This window comes from Scyliorhinus canicula, chromosome 12, assembly GCF_902713615.1.
Source record: "Scyliorhinus canicula chromosome 12, sScyCan1.1, whole genome shotgun sequence".
Taxonomy (NCBI): Eukaryota; Metazoa; Chordata; class Chondrichthyes; order Carcharhiniformes; family Scyliorhinidae; genus Scyliorhinus; species Scyliorhinus canicula.
Window position 1 is genome coordinate 70,932,421 of NC_052157.1, and position 24,903 is coordinate 70,957,323.

A 24,903-nucleotide genomic window follows, 5' to 3' on the forward strand; every position below is an offset into this window, starting at 1 on the left:
ACCAAGGGTCGGTCAGTGCCAAACGGCGCTCTGGCACGATTTCCCAGGCGATGCCACTGGATCGCGGGTGCCGGGAGAATCTGGTGCAGACATATTTAAATGAGCCAAATGTTTCATTTGAATATGCTAATCTGGATCTTGCCCAGCGAGGGCACAATCCAGATCGCGACGTCATGCTAGATTCCGTTGAATCTCGCAAGACGTTTCGAGCGTCGCGAATCAACCTCTCGCAAGATTTAATGGCCTTGTCACGTCACCAAGTCAGGCCAGTATATCACGCCCATAATGATGACCTGTGCAATTGGCAACATTTTAATTCCCCTTTTGGCTGGATTCTCCATTGGGGAGACTATGTGCAAGGATTCTCCGCCGGCGGGATGCTCTGTTTTGACGGCAGCCTGGGGATTTCCCAACAACGTGGGGCTGCCCCACAATGGGAAACCCCATTGGCAAGCCAGCGAAACGGAGCATCCTGTCTGTGGGGTGAAGCATAAATCTGGCGTGGCGGGATGGAGAATCCAGCCATGTTCTCTCACCGGAGTTGAATTGCACTAGTTTTACAATCCCCCAGCGGTCGTAAAGCAGGATGCAATTCCGCATTCACAGACTCAATGGGTCGAATGGCCTCCTTCTGCACTGTAAATTCTATGATTCTATGATCCTTGGGGACTCCCAATATTGGGTCACCATCTTGAGCAGGCAGCCCGATAGTTGAGTCCCGCGGCCGGCCACCACCCCTCACCGCACACCAAATTGTCCCTGGCTACCCATCCTGCACTGTGAATCAGCCTGGCAGTCTCTCTCTCTCCCCCCCCCCCCCCCCCCCCCCCTCCACTGCATGGCAGGCCCCCACCCTCAGATTGCGAAGTATGTAATAAGGGGATCCCCACATGGACCCCTATAATAGGGGATGCCCCCACATGGACCACAGCAATAGGGGAATCCCACCGGGACCCCTGTGATATGGGGCACCCACTGGGATCCCAGTAATACGGGGAAACCCACAAGGTTATCTGTAATAGGGTGACTTCACCCACAGGGACCCCTGTAGTAGGGAGACCCCCTGCAAAAGGAACCCCTTTCTCAGCCCTCCCCCTCCAACACACACAGAAAAGGGAATCAATATTAACTGGAAATTCTCAGTTCATGCCACTTGCTTTCCAGTCCCCCAGCTGCGTGATTCTCAGTGGCGCGCCGTTCACTGCGGTGGGATTCTCTACTCCCATCACTTCTCTCAGGGATTTCCCACGGAAGCCACCCCATACCACCCGGGAAATCTACGGGTGGGGGTGCATTGCTGGCTGAACAGGAAATCCCAATGACCGGATAATTCCGGCCCATGTCTTTATTGGGAATGTATAGTGTACTTCTGACAATTTTGTGATCTGTACTTTTAATGATCAGCATACAGAAGTGATCAATAAAAATACAGTAATGAGTCAAAAATCACCACAGATATTATGGAAGCCAATAACATAATTAATTTGAACTGAGAAGTGAGCCTTGACTAACTAATTCTACTGCAAACACACAAAACTCATGAAACTAAAATCAAAATTTAAAGAAAAGTAAAAATAAATCATTTTATTAGCCTTCAAAAGAACTCTTGCTATTCTTCAATATATTTTTCTCTTTGTTCCTTCGACTCTCAAATTTATTAATATTTTGCCAGTGTGAATCTTTTTAATGAAAATGCCGATTTCAAATCATCATCATCATCATCACATAAAACTGCCAATTTTATTGATAACTACATGTTGACTATGACCTTGATTGTCTAATTTTAATTGAAGGTGGCAAGTTCACTACCAAAACAGCCACAGAATCGGGTCTAGACAATTAAGTAACTCAGTTTCATTTTTAATTTTATTTACAGAACCAGTTTCTAATGTCACTGTATCATCCAACAATTCAAAACCAATAGAAAACATTGATACCATTTTGTTAACTTGTAACGCCTCGGGTTCTATACAATCACGGATATGGTATCAGGACGCGCAAGTGATCAAGGAAGATGACAGAGTAATAACCTCTCCAGACAACGCTACGTTAACTATAATCAGTGTTAACAGAAACAATTCAGGAACATATAGATGTAATGCAAGCAATGATTTTAGCAGCAATTTTGGAGATACCAACCTGCAAATTAATTGTAAGTACACAGGGAGCTCAAAACATTAGTTTGTATTTAATATTAGATATTATTTTAGTTTTAAAGAAACCATCTATTTTCTTGATTTCTTTGTAGATGGTCCAGAGAAAGTAATTATTACTCCCCGAGGGCCAATTCAGGTAGAACTGGGGAAAACTCTTACGTTAAATTGTGCTGCCCAATCAGTGCCACCTGCTACATATGAATGGTACAATGGGAGTAGCCTGTTACAGACAGGACAAACTTATAACATTGAATCAATAAGTTTGAATGCTGATGGGAGTTATACTTGTCGTGCATATAACAACATAACCACGAAAAGCAAAAACACTACCATACAGGTAACTGTAAAAGGTAAGTAAATGCTTCACTATGTATTTCACCAAGACCTGAAAAAAATTGTCACCCTGATGTGCTCTATTTTATGGATGCTCTTTCCAACTTAGTATCAAATTAATTGCCTTTAAGGTATTTACAATTCATGCTTGTAGACCATTTTATGGATTTTTGTGGGCCCAATGGAATTTTTTATTTGGCCCTCACTCTTGTAAAACATAAACTTAATTATTCCAAAAAGTCTACACAAGTCTTTGCAAGTAAAGACAAGATGCTGGAAATACACAGCAAACACGTGATAAAGTTGAGAATAATGTTGGTAGCCTGCTTTCAAAAATAGGCAATACTGGCTATCAAATATGTCAAAATGCTATTTTGATAAATGATAATTTACAACAAGTTGCACTTTAGTTCATGCTTGTAGACTATTTTCTGGATTTTTGTTATCTCAATGGGCTTTAAATCGATCCTCGAATGTGAAAACAAAAATCCAAACAATCCAAAAAAGTCTTGCAAGTTATAGACAAGATGCTGGAAATACAGGGCAATTCAGTTAATTTTACAGTCCATTTCAAATATTTCAGTAAAATCTGCCAATTCTGGAAACTGGTGAGCAGAATTTTATGAACTACTACTGTCGCATTTGTTGGCACCAAGCTTGAAAAGAATTGCTCGATGGTGTTCGTGCTACCTGATTGTCCACCTCCAACCTGCTCAATCTTTAGTCACTCAGGGTCTTCTTTCACCACAGCCTTAATTTTGAGAATGGTGGGAGGAGTTCAAGCATGGGAAAAATATCTTGTAAGTAAGCTCATTTGGACCTTGGGATGGGATGGCGGGGTGGTGGAACCACCTTCATCACTGGTCCCCTTTAAAGGCTCTGCCCCCCTCCCTCCCCTCTCACTAAGGTCTGCAACACTGGACATCCAGTCCCGCCCAAGATTCTCTCTTCCGTCCTGGCATCAGGGCTCCCAATCTCACTCCTCACTTCTCCTACCCTCCAGGCTTCCCTCCACCACCGCTCCTCCAACCCCTAATCCTGATGCAAGACCCAGACTTATCTGGTCCTTTAGGCTCCAGCGATTTGAGTGCTGTGATTGGAGTCCCAATAATGGCCACCACTCCTGGTGCTGCTGGGACTACAGAGCTTCTCTCCTTAACCAAAGCTCAGAAAAAGTATGCCAGGTTGGAGAGTTTATGTAGAAAATAGAAAGCCTACAGAAGAGTTGCAAATATTCTGAAAGATGAGTGTAAAATGTTTTGACACCTTCAAATTTCACTATTAGATACAATATTGCCATGCTGATGTGTTTTCAATGCAACGATTTATCAGAAGAATCTGTAATTTAAAGATGATTTGACCCTCTCATTGACCAGCTTTGCGTAATTGCTCACATACATTGTAGTATTTTTCCAATAGAAAATATATCCTAATGCAAAAAAGTTACAAAATGTCAAGTAGCCTGTGCTGTCAACTTTTCTATGGTGATTTTAAATAGTTCAGGCTACTTTTGACACAAAGAAAACTAACCACTTGTAGGTGTCCATTGATTGACAGGCCACTGTGCTTTGAAATTTTCAAACAATACTCCATTGTTTGGACAGCTGTGCCCATTACAAATACTTTGCTGAGTTTCAAGTGCTGATGGGTTTCAGCATAGTTGGATGTTCTGTTCACTTGAGCAAGAGGTTGGAATAACAGATTGTACCTTCGATGTGATTTCTGATTTGTTGCCACAAGCTGATGGGATGACAAGTATTACATGGAATTTTTTTACATCACAGATTGCATTTTCTCCCCTCAGTCTCAATGACAGTGTTCCAGATTTTCAACCTGGCGTCAGGTCCGTAGAGACGGGGGATTTTCCAGCTGTACGGTTCTTTAACACTGCTTTGAGCTGGACAATTCTTTGACAGCTAGGCTATTCCTTAATATTTATGGAGGATACATTGCAGGGTGGAGGCGGGGGGTTGCATAAAAGGTAAACGGATATGAGGGTGAAATCAGCTGGCATGGAAGGTGCATGAGATTTTGGGTCTTTTAAACAATGTTGAGAGTTGGGTTGCATTGTTGGAGAGGAGAGCTTTCTAAGTGGCCCGTCCCTCCAGCAGCACTCCATCACGACTCGCAAGTCCCAATTCTTACATTAGCAAGGCATTTAAGTCACACGTGAGTCAGGTATGCATGTTGTGAGCTGCTAAAGTGTGCAAGTTGGGTTTTCCCAAGCTCACATGAAATGTGGTCCATAAAATCAAAGTTTAATTAAATAGAGTAAAGGAATTTTATCTGAAAAAACATGCTCCAGTTCTCCATGCATCCCACTTGTCTCCATACGCTCCATACCAGAGAGTGGAATTTGCGTTTGAAGTAGCATGTTTATTGCAAATGTCTTTAAATACAAGATATCTAGTTATTCTTTCACCAAGGATATTAACAGAATCAACTTCTGACCCTGGAAAAAGTAACATAAAGCATGCATAAAAACTTGTCAAAGATTTGTATGAAAATGTGGTAGCAAGACGGCAAAAATGTCAATTGTCCCACCAGATGAATGGTGGGTTTTGCTAAAATGTGCAGTGCCTACTTATTGATTTAGGTTTGAAAAACTATTTAATACTGACTTACCACATCATTTAGCTACGCAGGATTCAGCCATTCTTTCTAACTTTTAAAACTAAAGGAATAAAATTGTAGATCAAAATCAATATATCTTTTTCCTTATTTTATATTGTTCTAATATATGGTCATTTTGTTCATATCATTTCCAGCTGTGTCCCCACCTGTAAAGAAATTGTCTGTTGGAGGTATAATAGGCATAGTGATTGCAGTTCTTGTTGTTGTTACTTTGATCATTGGAATAACTGCATGGATGTTCAAACAGAAAATATGCAGGTAAATCTATTATATTCAAATTTTACAAAAAGCTTTACTATTTTTCTGTATACATTTAATCCAAAATTAAACAGATTATTTTCACAATTAATTTCTATTTTATATTTAAAATGTCAGCAATTGTAGAATATGGGCTGAATTCCACGGGAAAGAAGGTGGGTTGTGAGCGGGGAGGGGACAGTTGGATCAGCTCCTCAACCATGCATCACCATCAGCGAACCTTTCTGACAGCAGGACTGGAATCAACCTGGTTGCCTACAGTTAACTTCCAAAAATAAAGGTCCAATTAAGGGGCATTTAACAGGATCATCGGCATTTTGCTGATGGCGGATTGATCCCATCCCCCTCTCATCAGGTGGGGGTCTAGCAGTTAAATGGAGGTAACCTCCCAACAGCAACCGAGGGGAGTTTGCTTTTTAAACAAAAGAGGAGGGCCCAGGCAGGGGTGCAGCCTGAGCAGCCCCAACAATATCCCTGGAGGAGTATCCCCCAACCACTCTGTCTTGGAATGTTAACTTGTGTAGGCTGTAAGACTCCTCCCTATCTCAGCAGTATCCATCATTACTGGTGTGGCCCTACTGAGGATGCTTGCCAAATCATTAGGTTGGCATCTCTTGGGAGCAGGGCTGCCATCCTGTTAAGGATGGTAGCCTAAGCGACAGCCAGTCAATTAGCTGTTGCTCACAGAATTCAGAGGGAAGTGCTGCATCCTGTCACCTTTCTACCAGACTTCATTTGTTATGACTTGTTCCCCATGTATTCTCTTTCCTATCCCCTATCATCATGCTGAACTTTTAAACCAAACTGAGCGGTGGGACTTTGTCCAAATTAAATTGTGCTCATTTTAGTTTGTGTTGGCACTAAGCTTTTATTAAGGTTATTATAGTTCCATTTAAATACATGTTTTACTTTGGTCTCAAAATGTCTCACTGCAGGAAGCTACGTGATTTCTGTTCAATAGAACCTCTATGGTTTTATTTCAGTAGTTTGGAGCTGCAAATTTATGTTCAGTTTCCCACTTGTAATTCCATTTAAATTGTGTTTTATTCAAACCTTTCTTTTCTCCCAACACGCAATGCTATGCCTACTACTGCTTAGGGGCATTTATTTTTAATGAAGGTGCACAAATGATGCAGAGCTTTACAGTGTCCCCACCGTTGGGTGTCCTTCCTCCTGTCTACCCAATTGCACCAACCTTGCAACCATTTTTAGGAATCAGGCAAGGCTAGACCACCCTCACCCCAATTTAAGCTTGCCACTTAAGGGCTGCTTCCCACAAAGCCACATTTTTTAGGTCATCAGAAAAAGATAAGGGACAATACAGGGACAGGTCCAGCAGTTTAACCTGCTTGGGCCTTATGCAGGAAAGTGGGGTAAAGGCACACACTTCCCTCACAGGCCACCTTTCCCGATTTTGGCCACCACCTCGACCCCTGCAAGGTCTGCACTTCTCTCTCCTCTCCCCCCCCCCCCCCCACTACTTTCCCAGGAGCCCCCCCTTCTGGTCCCACCAGGTGAACCTGCACTTAACTCAATACTAGCTGCTGCCATTTAGTTTTTGGGGACTCACTATGGATAAAGAAGTTGGCACAGCTCCTGGTGGTGCTGACCAATCTAGACAATCAAGGGTGGGTTTCTCCATCCCGCCGCACCAGAATTCAGAGAATTCAGCCCCCAATCTCCACAGAGCAGTAAACAGCTGCTGTCATCAGTGGGAGAAAATCAGCCAACGGAAAACAAAGGGCTGGATTCTCCATTGCCCCATCTGTGTGATGCTGGTGGCGGGATTCCCTCTTCCCTCCAATTGTCAATAGAATTTCCCATTAAAGCCACCCCATGCTGCCAGGAAACCCACCAGCCGGGGTCTGCCGCCAGTGGGTAAAAAGAATCCAGATGGCTAGAGACTTCCAGCCAAAATCATTATACATCATTAACTAATTCCCCTGGATTCCCCCCGCCGTCCCCCCTCCCACCCAGGCGTGGTCATCACATCTATCCAGAAAATTCAACAGTGTTTGCGAGAAGTTCCTTTTTGAGGAACCCTTCACTTCAATGTCTGAGTGGTGCCAGCTGCTTCTACGGAGGAAAAGTTCCTCCAGTGCAGACACGCTGTAGAGGCATCAAAGGTTTAAAAAGATCAGTCTCAGATTGTCCACTTGCTCTTTCTATGAAGCACTTCAGAGTATGATAAAACTGTGAAAAAAAGCACTCCGACAAAACACCTGCTCTTTCAAGGAAGCAGTTCAGAGTTAATGGACTTTGAAGTGCTATAAAACACACCAATCCCTCCTTCAGCTGTCAGCCAAGAGGTTTGTAAAACCCGATAGCATGTGAAATTTAATATAAACAACGGAGCCTACTAAAACTTCAGAAGGGGGGTGAAATGGAATGTAAACAAGCTAGTACAAAACAAAAACTTCAAGTGGACTGAATGTGTCTGAGAGCGGAACCCTGAATGATATTAGGTCACTGCAAAAATGGGGGCACACCAAGGCCAAGACCCGCTCCTCCAGGTCAGTTCTGCAGTTCCCCGAAAGCAGCATTCACCGGCTGCTACGTAAGGGCCACTATGTCGAGGGGGTGGGCACCGTGAATCCCGTCTACCTGGCCACCGTGCTGGAATACCTGACCGCCGAGAACCTTGAGCTGGCCAGTAACGCTGTCCGGGAGAATAGGAAGATCCCCATCATTCCCTGCCACCTACAGCTCACCATCCGCAACAATGAGGAACTCAACAAGCTGCTGGAAGGGGTCATCACCACACAGGGCGGGTCCTGCCCAACACGCAGGCTGTGCTGCTGCCCAAGACAACCAGCACCCCAGCAAGGTTTATGCCTAAATGGTGAGAAAACAAATCCAAGAAACAAGTCGCAGCATGGCTCTGTCCTATGAGTGGATTGTAGGACAGAAAGGCTGCAGCTGTGCTTTGCCCTGTTATGGGGTGTTCAACATGGGAAAAAAAGGCTTCACAAACCCAGCGGAGTATCATCCAGGGGGAGACCCCCGACCTGGCCCCCTAGACTACAGATCAGCCCAAGCAGCCCCCTTGAAGGTCTCTCCAATGACATCTGGCCAGTGGCTGTTGAGCCCTTGTGCTCACTGGAGGTAAGTGGAGAGGAGTACTCACCTCCTTGCTCCACCTCAGGTGCCTGATCCTCAGTTTTAAGGATCAGTAGTGATTCGTGCCCAGGTGACTTCCCACTGATGGGGTAGAAGAACACCAGGAGGCCGCTACATTTGACTTTAATCACACCACTGAGATTAAAACGAATGCAAATTAGCTGTGATTAGTTTCCCGTCCTTTCTAGACGAGATTCTGATCATGCCAACTAGACTGGGCCAGGAGAATGGAAAACCTTTGCGCCCGGCACAAATCCCATTTTGGAACTCTCCCGCAATTCTCTCAAAATAGCGGGATTTGTGCTGAGCGCAACACAGACCGAGCATAGCCCCCTATGTCACCAATTTAATAATTATGTTTATTACGTGATTTGAAATGCCGAGAATGTTGTTCTGGAAAGATATGAATTTAAAGAGGAATGACCACCAATGCACATTTCATAAGCAGTCCTTCTTCAAAGTTCCAGATTTAATGTAAAACTATTTGAGTACAATACGCACCCAGTATATTTCAGCAGTGTTTGTGCTGATTTGTTTGTTTTAGAGTCCTATTTACAATGGAATTAAGGAACCTCGCATATGGAATAAAGGGGCCGGATCAGACAATCGGCAATCCTGCGCGGGGGGGGGGGGGGGGGGGGGGGGGGGGAGAAACAGAGCGCTAGCTCAGAAGGTGTAATAACTGAAGGGGAAATAGAGAACAAAAATAAGTGAACAACATCACCCTGTCTGCTGAAACACAGTGGTTTGAAGTGTATTGTTTCAATGCCAGAAGTATAGCTGGTAAGGCAGATGAACTTAGACACTTATTAGTACTTGGAACTATGATGTTGTGACTATCACAGAAACGTGGTTAAATGAAGAGTAGGATTGCCAGCTGAACATTGGAGGATATAGATGCTTCAGGAGAGATAGAGGGGGGATGTAAAAGGGATGGGGGAGTAGCATTACTGGTTAAGGAGAATATTATAGCCGTACTGCGGGAGGGCATCTCGCAGGGCTCATACAATGAGGCAATCTGGGTAGAGTTCAGGAACAGGAAGGAAGCAATCACAATGTTGGACGTTTATTACAGGTCTCCCAACTGCCAGCAAGAGATAAGAAGTGCAGATAGGTAGAGAGATTTTGGATAGGTGCAAAATTAACAGGGTTGTTGTGGTAGGGGATTTTAATTTCCGCTATATTGACTGGGACTCACTTAGTGCTAGGATGGGGCAGAGTTTGTAAGGTGTATCCAGGAAGGCTTCTTGATGCAATATGTAGATAGACCAACGAGGAAAAGGGCAGTACAGGACCTGGTATTGGGGAATGAGCCTGGACAGATGGTTGAGGTTTCAATAGGGGAACATTTTGGAAGTGGTGACCACAATTCCTTGCGTTTCAGAGTACTTTTGGATAGGGATGAGGGTAACCCTCACATTCAGGTGCTAAACTGGGGAAAGGCAAATTACAATAATATTAGAAAGGAATTCAAGAATTTGGATTAGGTGTGGCCATTGGAGGGTAAATCAATATCGGACATGTGAGAGTCTTTGATTAGGATTCAGGAAAGTCACAATCCCAAAAGAACGAAGGCTAAGTATGGGAAGTTTAGGGAGCCTTGGATAACGAGGGACATTGTGAACCTCATCAAAAAGAAAAAGGAGGCTTTTGTACGTCCAGAACGGTGGGGACAGTTGAAACTCTTGAGGAGTATAAAGAAAGTAGGAAGGTACTGAAGCGGGGAATTAGGAGGGCTTGGAGAAGTCATGGAAAGTCCTTGGCAAGTCGGATTAAGGAAAATCCCAAAGTTTTTTATTCATGTATAAAAAGCAAGAGCGTGGCCAGGAAAAGGATTGGACCACTTAAGGACAGTAGGGGGAATCTATGTGTTGAGCCAGAGGAAATGGGCCGGGCACTAAATGAGTACTTTGCATCAGTGTTCACCAAAGGAAAGGACTTTGTGGAAGATGATTCTTGGCTAAAGTGTTTGAACAGTCTGTGTCATGTCGACATCGAAAAGGAGGAGGTACTGGGGGCGTGATTCTCCGCTGCCCACGACGGGTCGGAGAATAGCGGGAGGGCCTTCCCGACATTTTTCCCGACCTCCCGCTATTCCCCCCCCCCCCCCCCCCCCCCCCCACGGCCGCCCCATGACACGAATCGCTGCTCGCCGTTTTTTACGGCCGAACAGCGATTCACCCCATGGCTGATTGGCCGAGTTCCCAGGCCTTTACGGCCGTTTTCACGAACGCAAACACACCTGCTCTCACCGTTCGTGAAAACGGCCGCAAAGTGCTGTCCCGGACAACCATGGCACCGATTGGCACGGCCGCACCACGGCCGTGCCAAGGGTGGCAGGGGCCCGCAATCGGTGGGCAACGATCGCGGGCAGCGAGTCCGATACTCGCGCACTCTTTGTTCCTCCGCCATCCTGCAGGATCAGTCCGCGGGGCGGCTGAGGGGTATGACGGCCCGCGCATGCGCGGGTTTGACGCATGTGCATGATGACGTCATCCGCGCATGCGCGGGTTGGAGCCGTCCAACCCACGCATGCGCGGCTGACGTCATCGACGGTCGCTAAGCCCGCGATGCCATTCTTCACGGGGCCGCGCTGCTAGCCCCAACCGGGGGGGGGGGAGAATCGGGTCCCGGGAGGGGGCGTGGAGGCTGCCGTGAAACACGGCCAGTTTCACGGCAGCCTTTACGACTCTCCGCATTTGCGGTGAATCGCGCCCTGGGTCTTTTAAAAGACATTTAGTTAAATACGTCTTCTGGGCTGGATGGGATTTACCCAGAATACTAAGGGAAACAAGGGAGGAAATTGCTGGGGCCTTAACTGACATATTTGTATCCTCATTGGCGACAGGTGAGATCTAGATGTCTGGAGAACAGCTAATGTGGTATCGCTGTTTAAGAAATGTAGCAGGGATAATCCAGGAAATTATAGGCCAGTGAGCCTCACGTAGGATTTATACCCATTTGGAAACAAATGGACTCATTAGCGATAGCATGGTTTTGTGAAGGGGAGGCCATGCCTCACTAACGTGATCAAGTTTTTTTGAGTTGAGAAAGATTATTGATGAGGGGAGGGAAGTGGATGTTGTTTTCGTGGACTTCAGTAAAGCCTTTGACAAGGTGCCTCTTGGCAGACTGATACAAAAGTGTATCAGAGGATCAGAGGTGAGGTGGTAAAATGGAGACAGAACTGGCTCGGTCACAGAAGGAAGTGGGTAGCAGTAGAAGGGTGTTTTTCTGAATGGAAGGTTGTGACTCGTGGTGTTCCACAGGGATCGATGCTGTGGCCTCTGTTGTTTGTAGTATACATAAACGATTTGGAGGAAAATGTAGCTGGTCTGATTGGTACGTTCACGGATGACATTGTGGTTAGTGGAGTGGCAGATAGTGTTGAGATTGTCAGAGAATACAGCAAGACATAGATAGCTCGGACACTTGGGACGAGAAATGGCAAATTAAGTTTAATTCAGACAAATGTGAGGTAATGCATTTTGGTCAGTATAACATAGATGGGAAATATACCATAAATTGTAAAACTCTTGGGAATATAGAAAGTCAGAGAGATCTGGCGTGCATGTCCACAGATCTTTGAAAGTGGCAACACAAGTGGACAAGTTGTCAAGCATACGGAATGCTTGCCTTCATTGGATGGGATATTGAGTATAAAAACTGGCAAGTCTTGCTACAGTTGTATAGAATCTTGGTAAGGCTGCGCTTGGAATATTGCGCACAATTCTGGTCGCCACACTAACAAAAAGATGTGGAGGCTTTGGAGATGGTGCAGAGGAGGTTTACCAGGATGTTGCCTGGTTTGGAGGGTGTTAGCTATGCGTAGAGGCTGAATAGACTTGAACAGTTTTCATTGGAACAATGGAGGTTGAGGGGTAACCTGATAGAGGTCCACAAGGGGCATGGATAGAATGGATGGGCAGGCATTCTTTCCCAAGGTGGAGTGGTCAGTCACCAAGGGGTATAGGTTTAAGCTCCGTGGGGCAAAGTTGAGTGCGAGGCAGGTTTTTTTTACACAGAGGGTGGTGAGTGCCTGCAACGAATTGCCTTGGGAGGTTGTGGAAGCAGATAGATTAATGCCGTTCAAAAGGCATCTTGATAAATATGTGGATTTACATAGAATTTACAGTGCAGAAGGAGGCCATTCGGCCCATCGAGTCTGCACCGGCTCCTGGAAAGAGCACCCTACCCAAGGTTAACACCTCCACCCTATCCCCACAACCCAGTAACCCCACCCAACACCAAGGGCAATTTTGGAAACTAAGGGCAATTTATCATGGCCAATCCACCTAACCTGCACATCTTTGGACTGTGGGAGGAAACCGGAGCACCCGGAGGAAACCCACGCACACACGGGGAGGATGTGCAGACTCCGCACAGACAGTGACCCAAGCCGGAATCGAACCTGGGACCCTGGAGCTGTGAAGTGATTGTGCTATCCACAATGCTACCGGATGGATATAGAGGGATACGGCACAAGGAAGTGCTGAGGGTTTTGGCCAAGGTTGGTATCATGACAAGTACTGGCTTGGAGGGCCAAAGGGCCTGTTCCTGTACTGTATTGTTCTTTGTTCTAAAGGTGAGGAGTTTAAGACTTTGCATCTTGGACCAACTTTCACAGTATTACCATTGCAAGGTAGAGTGTTGAGGGTCCTCGAGCCACAGGGAATCCTTGAAAGGAATGGGTCTAACTGTAAAGTTAGATGTCATTGTCCACATAGATATTTTTCACTTTGGAGAAGTCTCCTCTAGTGAGGATGATAACAAGTGAAAGAGAGACTGGAGAGCTACAGGCTTTAGGATATCTGCAACCATTTACCTCCGACGTGAGGTACCTGGTGCTATTGAAGGGACAGCGACAGCTGTCACCAAACCCATCCATACAGGAGATGGTACACTGCGGAAGAGTTTACAGGTAGTAGATAAACTACCTGCAGCTATCAGAGAATCAGTGTCTTCACCAACGACATCAATGCTGGGAGTCAGTGATGTCTCTGCAAGAACCTTGCTGGCGAGATAAGTTCAAACTGCAATGGAGGCTACCTGAAGCCTGTGCTCTGAGTGAACTTTTATGGCTCTTTTCAGGTATCTGCTGGAGATCCTCAGATCCTGCAACAATGCATCTGGGTAAGAGAGTAAGTGACCCTGACAGCTTGAAAGATCCAAGTGGTTGTGAGCCCTTGTAATCTTTGTTGTGGTCCCTTTAAATATAAATTCCTCCTTTGATAGAATGGACACATCAACCCAGCTACATTTCCTGATTGGTTGGCCAATCCAGAGATGGGATGCTAATACCTTGGCTCTGAGCTCTTCAGTTAAGCCAAAACATTAGTGATTCAGATTTTTGAACCACGCGTAGTGCCACTGTTGCAGCAAAGACAAAGTGCAGAAGTTTTATCCCGGACTGGAGAATCGCGGCGCCGCCGGAGGATTGCCATTACGGCCATTTGCGCCGATTCTCTGTGCGGCCCGGCTCCATGTGCGCCCGCCCGTTTTTTTCACGGGCGGGAGAATGGCATCCAGGCATCGGGGCAGCATGGCATGATTCGCGTGGCCCCCTGCCGAATCCCCTGCCCGGCAGGGGGTCTGAGAATCGCACCCATTATTTTGCTGATTTGGGAATCTAGAACTGGGAGCATGGTCTTATTTTAGAGGCAATTTTTTTGGGTGAAGTTAAGAAACACTTCTCCAAGCCAAGGGTAGAAGTTTCGAACACCCTTCCACAAATTGCAGTTCATGCTGGGTGAACTGTGAATTCTAAATCTGAGATTTGTATGATTTGATTACCAAACGGACTTAGAAGGGATTCTCCGGCCGTTTGCTGACAGTGGGATTCTCTGGTCGCACCAGCAGCGCACTCCCACCTGCGAGTTTCCTGATGGTGTGGGGTGGCTTCAATGGGAAATCCCATTGACAAGCAGCGGGAGTAGAGAATCCGACTACCAGAGAACAGTGCACCAAAATTCTCTGTCTTCATTAGCAGCGGTAGATCGGCGGACTCACAAAGGAGAATCCCAGCCATTAAGAGAAATGGAGCAAAGGTGAGCATATGATACTGAATTTTATGCTGGAGGTAGTGGCTCAGACCCTTTGCCCAAAATGTATGGGCAAGAAGCCCACATTCACTAGGCCACCTTGCTCCACAGCCATTAAAAGGCCATAGGCTCTTTAATTGACCAGAGGTGGGACATCTGCTCCTCACAATGACCAGGTCCCAGCACAGGGAGCTGCCAGCTAGTCAGAGGGTGCAGCAGCTTTATGTCCCATTAGTGTCAGTGGATGGATGGCTGGGACTGCTGCAAGGTCAATAGTGGAGGAGACAAGGTAAGTCTGGCATCACACCGATGCCAGGCTGACAGCGCAGGTGAAGGGGCTGGTTTAGCATACTGGGCTAAATCGCTGGCTTTTAAAGCGGACCAAGGCAGGCCAGCAGCACGGTTCAATTCCCGTACCAGCCTCCCCGAACAGGCGCCGGAATGTGGCGACTAGGGGCTTTTCACAGTAACTTCATTTGAAGCCTACTTGTGACAATAAGCAATTTTCATTTCATTTTTCATTTCATTTCATTGGGGCAAGAAGGGAAGAGTGGGTTCTTTGGGACCTCTTATCAGCACAGTCTTCACCTGGCAGCCTGGTGGCAGGTGTTTATGGGCTTCTTCCATTTCTGGTAGAATCCCAGCGCCGATTGGAGGAGGCCCATAAACAGCCATTGTTGGCCCCTTGAAGATTTCAAGTCACTCGAGGGCAAGAAGGCCACATGAAGCCTTTACTTGCAGCTCGTAATATTGCAGCAGTGACTGGCTGGGGAGTGTGGGGACCAGGAAGGGCTTTCAATTTAATGGCTCCTCCACACCTGCTATCCTGCCCCAGGACCTGTGAAACTCCAGCCATGGATTTTGGTCACATAGAACATAGAACACCACAATGTTGTGCCAACCATTTATCCTAATCTAAGATCAACTTAACCTACACCCCTTCAATTTACTGCTGTCCATGTGCCTGTCCAAGAGTCGATTAAATGTCCCTAATGACTCTGACTCCACCACCTTCGCAGGCCGTGCAATCCACGCACCCACCGCTCTCTGTGTAAAGAACCTAACTCTGACATCTCCCCTATACTTTCCTCCAATCACTTTAAATTACTTCCCCTCGTGAAAGCCATTTCCGCCCTGGGGAAAAGTGTCTGGCTCTCCATTCTATCCATGCCTCTCATCACCTTACACACCTCTATCAAGTCTCCTCTCTGCCTTCTTCGCTCCAGTGAGAAAAGCTCCCTCAACCTTTCTTCATAAGACATGCCCTCCAGTCCAGGCAGCATCACGGTACATCTCCTTTTGCACCCTCTCCAAAACGTCCACATCTTTCCTATAATGAGGCGACCAGAAGTGACACAATATTCCAAGTGTGGTCCAACCAGGGTTTTATAAAGCTGCAGCAAAACCTTGCAGCTCTTAAACTCAATCCTCCTGTTAGTGAAAGCCAACACACCATATGCCTTTTTAACAACCCTATCAACCTGGGTGGCAACTTTGAGAGCTCTATGTACATGGACCCCAAGATCCCTCTGTTCCTCCACACTTCCAAAAATCCTGCCTTTAACCCTTTTTTCAGCATTCTAATTTGACCTCCCAAAATGAATAACTTCACATTTATCGGGGTTGAACTCTATCTGCTGCATCTTAGCCCAGCTCTGCATCCTGACAATGTCCTGTTGTAACCTGCAACAGCCCTCAACGCTGTCTACAACTCCACCAACTTTTGTGTCATCGGCAAACATACTAATCCACCCTTCCACTTCCTCTTGCAAGTCATTTATAAAAACCTCAAAGAGCAGAGGTCTCAGAACAGATCGCTGCGGGACACCACAGGTCACCGACCTCCAGGCAGAATACTTTCCATCCACTACCACTCACTGACTTCTTTCGGCGAGCCAATTCTGCAGCCAAATTTCCATGTATCACATGCCTCCAAACTTTCTGAATGAGCCTACCATGGGGGAACCTTATCAGATGCCTTACTGAAATCCATATATGCCACATCCACTGTCCGACCTTCATCAATGTGTCTCGTCACATCCTCAAAGAATTCAATGAGGCTTGTGAGGCATAACCTGCCCCTCACAAAGCCATGCCGACTACCTTTAATCAAATTGTTTTTCTAAATAATCATAAATCCTATCTCTCAAGATCCTTTCCAGTACTTTGCTCACCACGGACGTAAGACAGACTGGTCTTTAATCTGAGGGATTTCTCTATTCGCTTTCTTGAACAGGGAAACAACATTCGCCTCCCTCCAATCATCCGGTACTACTCCAGTGGAAAGTGAGGACGCAAAGATCACGCCATCAGATCAGCAATCTCCTCCCTCGCTTCCCATAGTAACCTTGGGTATATCCCGTCTGACCAAGGGGACTTGTCTATTCTGATGCTTTTCAAAATTTCGAGCACATCCTCCTTAATATCAACCTGTTTGAGCCTATTAACCTGGTTCACGCTGTTCTCACGAGCAACAAGGTCCCTCTCTCCAGTGAATACTGAAGCAAAATTCATTTAGGGCCTCCGCTACCTCCTCAAACTCCACTGTCCCTGATCAACCCAACTCGCACTCTGATCATCCTCTTATTTCTCACATAAGTATAGAATGCCTTGAGGTTTTCCCTAATCCTTTCTGCCAGGGCTTTTGCATGCCTTCTAGCTCTCCTAAGTCCATTTTAAAAAAATATAAATTTAGAGTACCCAATTCATTTTTTCCAATTAAGGGGCAATTGAGAGTGGCCAGTCCACCTAACCTGCACATCTTTGGGTTGTGGGGGCGAAACCCACGAAAGCAGAGGGAGAATGTGCAAACTCCACACGGCCCGGGGTAGAACCAGGGACCTCGGCGCCATGAGGCAGCAGGGCTAACCTACTGCGCCACCGTCCTGCCCCCCCAAGTCCATTTTTGAGTTCCTCCCTGGCTACCCTGTAACCCTCTATGGCTGTGCCAGATCCTTGTTTCCTCAACCTTACGTAAGCTTCCTTCTTCCTCATGACTAGATGCTCCACTTCTCTTGCCATCCAAGGCTCCTTCACTTTACCATTCCTTCCTCGTCTCACTGGGACAAAACTATTCAGCACTCGCAGCAAGTGCTCCTTTAAAAAAAAACCTGCATTACTGTTGTGCATTTCCCTGACAACATTTGTTCCCAATTTATGCTCCTCAGCTCCAGTCTAATAGCAGTATAATTTTCCCTCCCCAAATTAAATACCTTCCCATACTGTCTGCTCCGATCCCTCTCCATGACTATGGTAAAGGTCAAGGGTTTGTGGTCACTGTCCCCGAAATGCTCTCCCACCAAGACATCTGACACCTAGCCTGGTTCGTTGCCAAGCACCAAATCCAATATGGCCCCCGCACAGTCGGCTTATCTACATATTGAGTCAGAAATCCTTCCTGTACACACCTGACAAAATCTGCTCCATCTAAACTATTTGCATTAAGGAGGTTCCAGTCAATATTAGGGAAGTTGAAGTCACCCATGACAACAACTCTGTTACTTCTGCACCTTTCCAAGATCTGCCGTCCAATCTGTTCCTCCATCTCTCTGCTGATATTGGGGGCATCTATAGAAAACTCCCAATAAAGTGACTGCTCCTTTCTTGTTTCTGACTTCCACCCATACTGACTCAGTTGACAAATCCTCCTCGACTAACTTCTTTTCTGCAGCTGTGATGCACTCCCTAATTAACAGTGTCACTCCCCCTCCTCTTGTAGCTCCCTCCCTATTCTTCTTAAAACATCTAAACCCAGGAGCATCGAACAACCATTCCTACCCCTGTGAAATCCATGTCTCTGTAATGGCCACAACATCGTACTGATCGATGCTCTAAGTTCATCTCCCTTATTCCTGACACTCCATGCGTTGAAAGAGACACACATTAACCCATCCCACTGAGTGCAACTTTGCCCTATCAACTGTCTATCCTTCCTCACAGACTCACTGCATACTATTTCTGCCTGATAGCTACCCTATCCTCTGATCCGTAGCTCTGGTTCCCATTCCCCTGCCAAACTAGTTTAAACCTTGCGAAGAGCTCTAGCAAACCTGCCGCCCAGGATATTGGTGCCCCTCCAGTTTAGGTGTATTTCGGTCCTTCCTGTGAAGGTCCAACCTTCCCCAGAAGGTATCGCAATGATCTACATATCAGAAGCCTTCCCTCCTGCAGCAGCCCTGTAGCCACGTGTTCAGCTGCACTCGCTCTCTGTTTGTTGCCTCATTAGCACATGGCACCAGTAGCAATCCTGAGATTACTACTCTGCTCGTCCTGCTCTGACCTCATATCAGCCCTTACCTCATTGACTGGCAAAACAGATGGTTTAAATTATCTGCTCCTATTTTCTTTGCATGTTGACAGATGTTCAGTTCTATTGGAAAGCTGGGGTAAACAAATTAAGATCAGATGTGATCCCGTCTGTTTTGCACTAATAGTTTAGACAGTTTTCTTCTCTGGGGAATTCTGAAGGTGCTCAGACAGCGCTGTACACAAACCACTGAAATCTTGCCACTATTCCAAAAAAATGAATATGATGTTATTCTTTATTTGAAAGAGGCTGTACTGTACATATTGGCTGGGATTCTCCGTTGCGAGTCCGCCCCGCTACGCTGCTAGTGAGGACAGAGAATTTGGTGCGCTGTTCGCTGGAAATGGGATTCTCTACTCCCTCCGCTCGTCAATGGATTTCCATTGAAGCCATCCCACACCGCTGGGAAACCAGTGGATGGGGGAGCACTGCTGGCACGACCAGAGAATACAGCTGCCAGCGAATGGCCAGAGAATCCCACCCATTATTAAAAGAAAACTATTCAATCAGTGTGTCAATCATTGCATGAAGTGGGAAAGTTGTGCTTCATTTGCACTGAGCCTTTACCACACCTTACACGCGTACTGCATTCAGTTTTTTTCCACTGGACCAGGAAGAATAGATTAGTCTTTGATAGGTTAAAGCACAGATTCATGGTAGCACAGTGGATAGCACTTTTGCTTCACAGCACCAGGGACTGGGTTCGATTTCCAGCTTGGGGCACTGTCTGTGCGGAGTCTGCACGTTCTCTCCATGTCTGCATGGGTTTCCTCCGAGTTCTCCGGTTTCCTCCCACAAGTCCCGAAATACATGCTTGTGAGGTGAATTGGACATTCCGAATTCTCCCTCAGTGTATCTGAAAAGGTGCCGGAATGTGACAATTAGGGGCTTTTCACAGTAACTTCATTGCACTGTTAATGTAAGCCTACTTGTGACAATAATAAAGGTTATTATTATTACAATGCCATTGATTAAATTATGCGGTTAGATTGCTTAAAGTTGGTTTAGATTCACTCGATATTGGAAGGTTGAGATGGTAAATGATAAAAAGATTTATTCAATAGGGATAATAGAGAAAAAATATTTCTTCCAGTGGGGGAGATCCTAAACAAAATATTAAACTTCGAGCCAGGACATTTTCACACAAAGGGTAATCTGGAACTTATTCACTCAAAAGGCTCTATGATGAGTCAATTGGAACTTTTCTGACTGGGATCAGTAAATTGTATATTGCAAGGATCAAGGTAATGAAAGCAAGGAGGATAAATTGAGTTGAGATACAGATCAGCCACAATCTAACTGATTGACAGAACAGGTTCCAGTAACCAAATTATCCTGCTCTATGCTCCTGTGAAGAATAGGAATATTCACTTAATGGAATGATAACAAAGGTCTTTTAAACATAATGGCCTAGAAATTGGATAAGGCCTGAAAATAGGCACAGAGGTTGCAATGCGGAATCAATCCATACTAGTTCCTTCACATGCAGGCACCGTGCAAACTTTGTGCTGGCTGCTAATTTACATTAAGCTCAGTACTGAACTTTCTTTTGATTGGCTGCATATCCACTGGGGGGTCCAAGTGGATGGGACGATAGCAGAAATTAAAGCTAGCTTGCGCTAATTAAAGCTAGCCTGTACCTCTTAAAGGAGAGGTGCAATTTGATGACAGAAGATACTGGAATGAATTGCAGAAGCAATTGACTGACAAAGACACAGGGATGGTATAACATGCAAGGTTCTTTGATGCAGGTTTGGTGGCCTTAGTGCAGGAGGAGAGGAAGAGATTGCTCCTGTTCTCACTGCGGTCCAGGAAGCCCTCCAGATAGACATTGTGGATGCAGTAGGAACAAATAGTAGTGCAAGTTAATGCCAGCACTGTGTTTAAGATAGTAAATTGATAATACTTTAATCTGCTTTGATAGGTTGACTAAGTTATGCAAACATCGAATAACAGAAGAAAATAACAGAAAAGCATTTTGTAGATTTTTTTACTGGGTGACATATTGCCTTGCCAAACTCCTTTATTCCCAACATTAAGTAAATCACCCACTTGAGTCATTATAACCATTAAGTCATTTGTGGATTTCAGCTAAAATTAAATTTAGTATTTTGAAATTACTTCAGTTCCTTGGTTTTTATATCAAATTTGTTTAATTCTGCATGTCGTTAAAATATTGTTCCACTTTTCTATTGCACAGCCTTAAAGCTGGCACAAATATTATGTAAAGTGAGAATTTGAAAGTAGCACAAATAGAAAAATGGTGAAGTGCCAGAAATCAGATACTCCCTCTCCCTTTATTTCCACACCCCACTGCCTTCTATTTCTCTGAAGTAGGGTTATCATTATTTTTTGTACTTTCTCCTTCTTGATATTTTCATTTATTTTGCTACCCATTTACTAATCTGTAGCACCCATCTTTCACTTTGAAGAACATTTGTATTGATTTAACTGAACTAAACTGTATTAATGACATTCTAAGTTGCGCACAAATGATTGGAATAAAAGTGGGAGCAATAAATATTGTCAAAAGATTATGTGGGCTGGATTCTCCAGTTTCCCAGGCGCGTGTTTCTCAGCGGCGCGTCATTCGTTGGTAGAGAGATTCTCTTCGCACCGCATGTCAATGGTACTTCCCATTTGAGCCACCCCACACTGCCGGGAAACCCGCAGACGAGGGTGCGCTGCCAGCGGAAACGGAGAATCCCAACGGCCGGAGAATTCCGTGCCAGTTTTAGATATTAAATGAGCAGAATTAGTTTTATCTTGCATGCAGCCAATGCTGAATAGGATATTTAACAAATACCATTGCCATTGTTCCTGATCAGCAAACTCTACTGGATTCAGGAAATTGTGAGATGGTTAATATTATTGTACATATTATGGAATTTTATTCTGCATTAACTCTTTAACAGTAATTGCTTGACTTTGCATCTACATATTAACAAACTGAAATGGTGGTGAGCTTGTTTGTCATCACTAAATAACCAGAAACATCTGCAGTACTGGCAATGAAGCTGGATAATGGGCAGGATTCAATGGGACAAAACAATCCTGTTTTGGGCACGTTGAGCATGGTGTTTCTCGGCGGCTGCAGCGCAACGGCAGCTTGCCTTTTTTTGGGCCTCTGGCCAGTGCAGGTAGCCTATTCGTGGATCGTGGTGCCATTTTTAAAGGCTGCCCCGATCTTTTAGCCCCATCAATGATTGCATACTGGCTTTCGGACCTTCCCACTACACCCAATTGATCTCTTCCCAGGTCCTCAAAACCCCCTTCACACCATCTCTTATGGGCAAGGCACCTTGGGCCCGACCCCTGGCATGGGCAACCTGGTACCCAGGCACCTTGGCAGTGGTAGACTTGCAGTGCCACCTAGGCACTGTTAGGGTGCCTGGGTGGCTGTGCAAAGGTGCCAAGCTGGCAGTGCCAAGGTGATCAGGTGCCAGCAGGAGTGCCAAGGTATCATCCTGCTCAGAGCCCAACCGCTCTAATAGACTGGGAGCACCCATCCGGTCCATGTTTGTGTTGCCCAGTACTAAATGGCGCCCTGGCAAGGTCTCCAAGGTGCAGCCTTTAGGTCCCGGACACCAGGAGAATCCAGATTGTGACGTCGCACGAGATTCCGTTGAGAGGCCTCTTGTGTGATTCAATGGCCTCCATCGCATCACCAAGTCTGGTGCAACAAGGCCTGTAAATCCCGTCCAATGATTATAAAGTTCACATATCTGCCACCATTACTTGGTGTATTTAGCTTCAACTATATTTGAATTATTTCTGTGCATATCAAAGATATTTAAGGAACATCTGTTCTGTACTCATGAAGTTTTAGTGCCAGTCAGCAAAATCTAAGTTTTCTTTGATTTTTATCAATATTAATAAATTAAGGATATTAATAAATATAACATTTTCCTTGGTTATGTATTGTAATTAGTGAATGTAAGTTACAAGATAAAATATTTTGCTGAGAAACCTACAAGCCTGTTGTGTAATATCTATTTAGGGCAAAATGTGGATCACAACACAATAATATCAAAATGGCTTCACAAGGAAACGGTAAGTAAAAATGGTTCAGCATTCGCCCTACTGCTATGCCAGTGCAATTTTTTTTGATTGAACTGTTTGAAATTACTTTCATAATGTAATATTAATTATAATTTCTTAACACTATTTCTGCACTTGAATAACACATTAATGCAATAACTACATCATGCTTTGCAACAAACTGCTTTCATACTAAAAGACAACAAAGGTTCACTCCACTGTCCTTTCCCTGTAGCCTTGAAAATTTTCCCGCTTCATCTATTTATCCAATTTCTTCTTAAAAGCTCTAATTAAATCTGTCTTCAGCACACCCTCAGATTATGCATTCTCCAGACCATAAACATTGACTGCAGACAAAAGTTATTCCTTAAATTGGTGTCATCTGGTTCTCAACCCCCTCCACCAATGGGGAAAATCTCTCTATCAATTCTGTTGAGACCCTTCATAATTTTGAACTTGTCAATCAAATCTTTTCTCATCCTTTCTGAGGAGAACAGCCCCAGCTTCTACAATGTATTCTCATAACTCTAGTTTTCCTCATCCCCAGAACCACTCTTGCAATCATTTCCAAATCATCTTGAAAGCCTTCACAACAGTCCTCAGTGTGGTGCCCAGAATTAAACACATTAGTCCAGTTTTATAAGCTTTTTATACAAGTCCATCAAAGTGTGAAATGAACTCATTGCAACTTAGCAGCCCATTTTAAACCACAGCTGATTTTCTTTTTCAATTTTTTACTTTTCAAAGGATCCGTGATAGTAAATTAATTCCTATTTAAAGTATAATGCTTCTCATTTTGGAACAGATTCACCAAGCAATATGGAAGCTTATCACAGGGCCTTATAAACTAGAGAACAATGCAAGTGCTACAACTACAGTTTGCTTATACAAGGAAATGAATAAAATGGTGCCGTTTTCTTTACATGGCGCATACATCAACAAAGAATGATTCCCATGGCTCATTCTGTTCCTGAACAAATGCGTCAACAGTTTTTTAAATCACAATGCTCTCATTAGTTTTGAAGAACCTTTCTCAGCAAAAATAGAGCAGTCATTAAGACGATAAACTGAAGCAGCAAAATTGGGTTTTCTATGCGCCTTCTAACATTCTACAATCTTGTACAAAGCCATATCCTGATGTATGCATTCCACAGAAGAAGAACAGTTTGTGTTGCTTGGGAAAAAAATATTTCCTGCTTTGGCGCATCGTCATAAGGCTTTCTATAAGGTGTGGTGATATGCATCACTGTAAATACACAAGGGGTTAATGTAAATACACATAGACTAGCTAGACACTAGAGGGAGCACGAGAGACATGACGCACAGACATTCAACCAATAGGCCAATAAGTTAGGACACGACCAATGGGCATTCACGACACACATAGAGGTGACACTACCACAGGAGGGCATTAAACCAATCCATTTAAAATGACACAGCACACATGATCTTCTTCTTTCCAGTGGAGATACTCAGTGAGTACACAGGGTTAATTTGAAACACATCACACCCACCACCTGGATTGTAGCAGACTGGTTTGTCAGCCTGAGTAGCTATTAACAGGAGCAGGATTAACAGGAGAGTTGAATCTAAGTAGGAGAATTGTTAACAGTTTAATAAATGTGTTAAAGCTATCTCCAAGTCTGAACCTCCCTTTGTCAAAGTGCACATCAAGGAAGCAGCTTATGCCACGTCAAGAGCATAACAAAACATAAGGCAGCTCATACAATTTGTGACTGTATTTGTATAATATTTGCTAAAAAAAAAACAAGTGCTCATGTTATGTAGCTGGGCTTCTAGCATGCTTACAGGCAATGATTAATGATTTTGTTCAGGCTATAGACTAAACCTTGATTCAGATATATGCCTCTATAGACTAAGTCCCAGATACTGGATTCCTAACAAACCGCTGTAAACTGTAAGTAAACTGGCTGGAGGCAGTTCATTCTGACAAAGGTGCAACTCTGAGACAAATTTTTCAGTTACGAAGAAGTGTTGGTTATCCTTGTTGATT

The 24,903-nt window shown here is 44.8% G+C and overlaps 1 protein-coding gene across 2 annotated transcripts in view; it reads left to right on the top strand.

Moving 5' to 3' along the window:
* Positions 1 to 24,903, top strand: part of LOC119974383 (carcinoembryonic antigen-related cell adhesion molecule 5-like) — a 114,048-nt gene that overhangs the window by 77,679 nt on the left and 11,466 nt on the right. For both annotated transcript variants that reach the window (XM_038813188.1, XM_038813189.1), the window contains exons 9-12: positions 1,877 to 2,152; positions 2,249 to 2,506; positions 5,258 to 5,381; positions 22,849 to 22,901. In XM_038813188.1, coding sequence (XP_038669116.1) covers positions 1,877 to 2,152; positions 2,249 to 2,506; positions 5,258 to 5,381; positions 22,849 to 22,901 — 711 coding nt within the window. The remainder of the gene's footprint in view (positions 1 to 1,876; positions 2,153 to 2,248; positions 2,507 to 5,257; positions 5,382 to 22,848; positions 22,902 to 24,903) is intronic.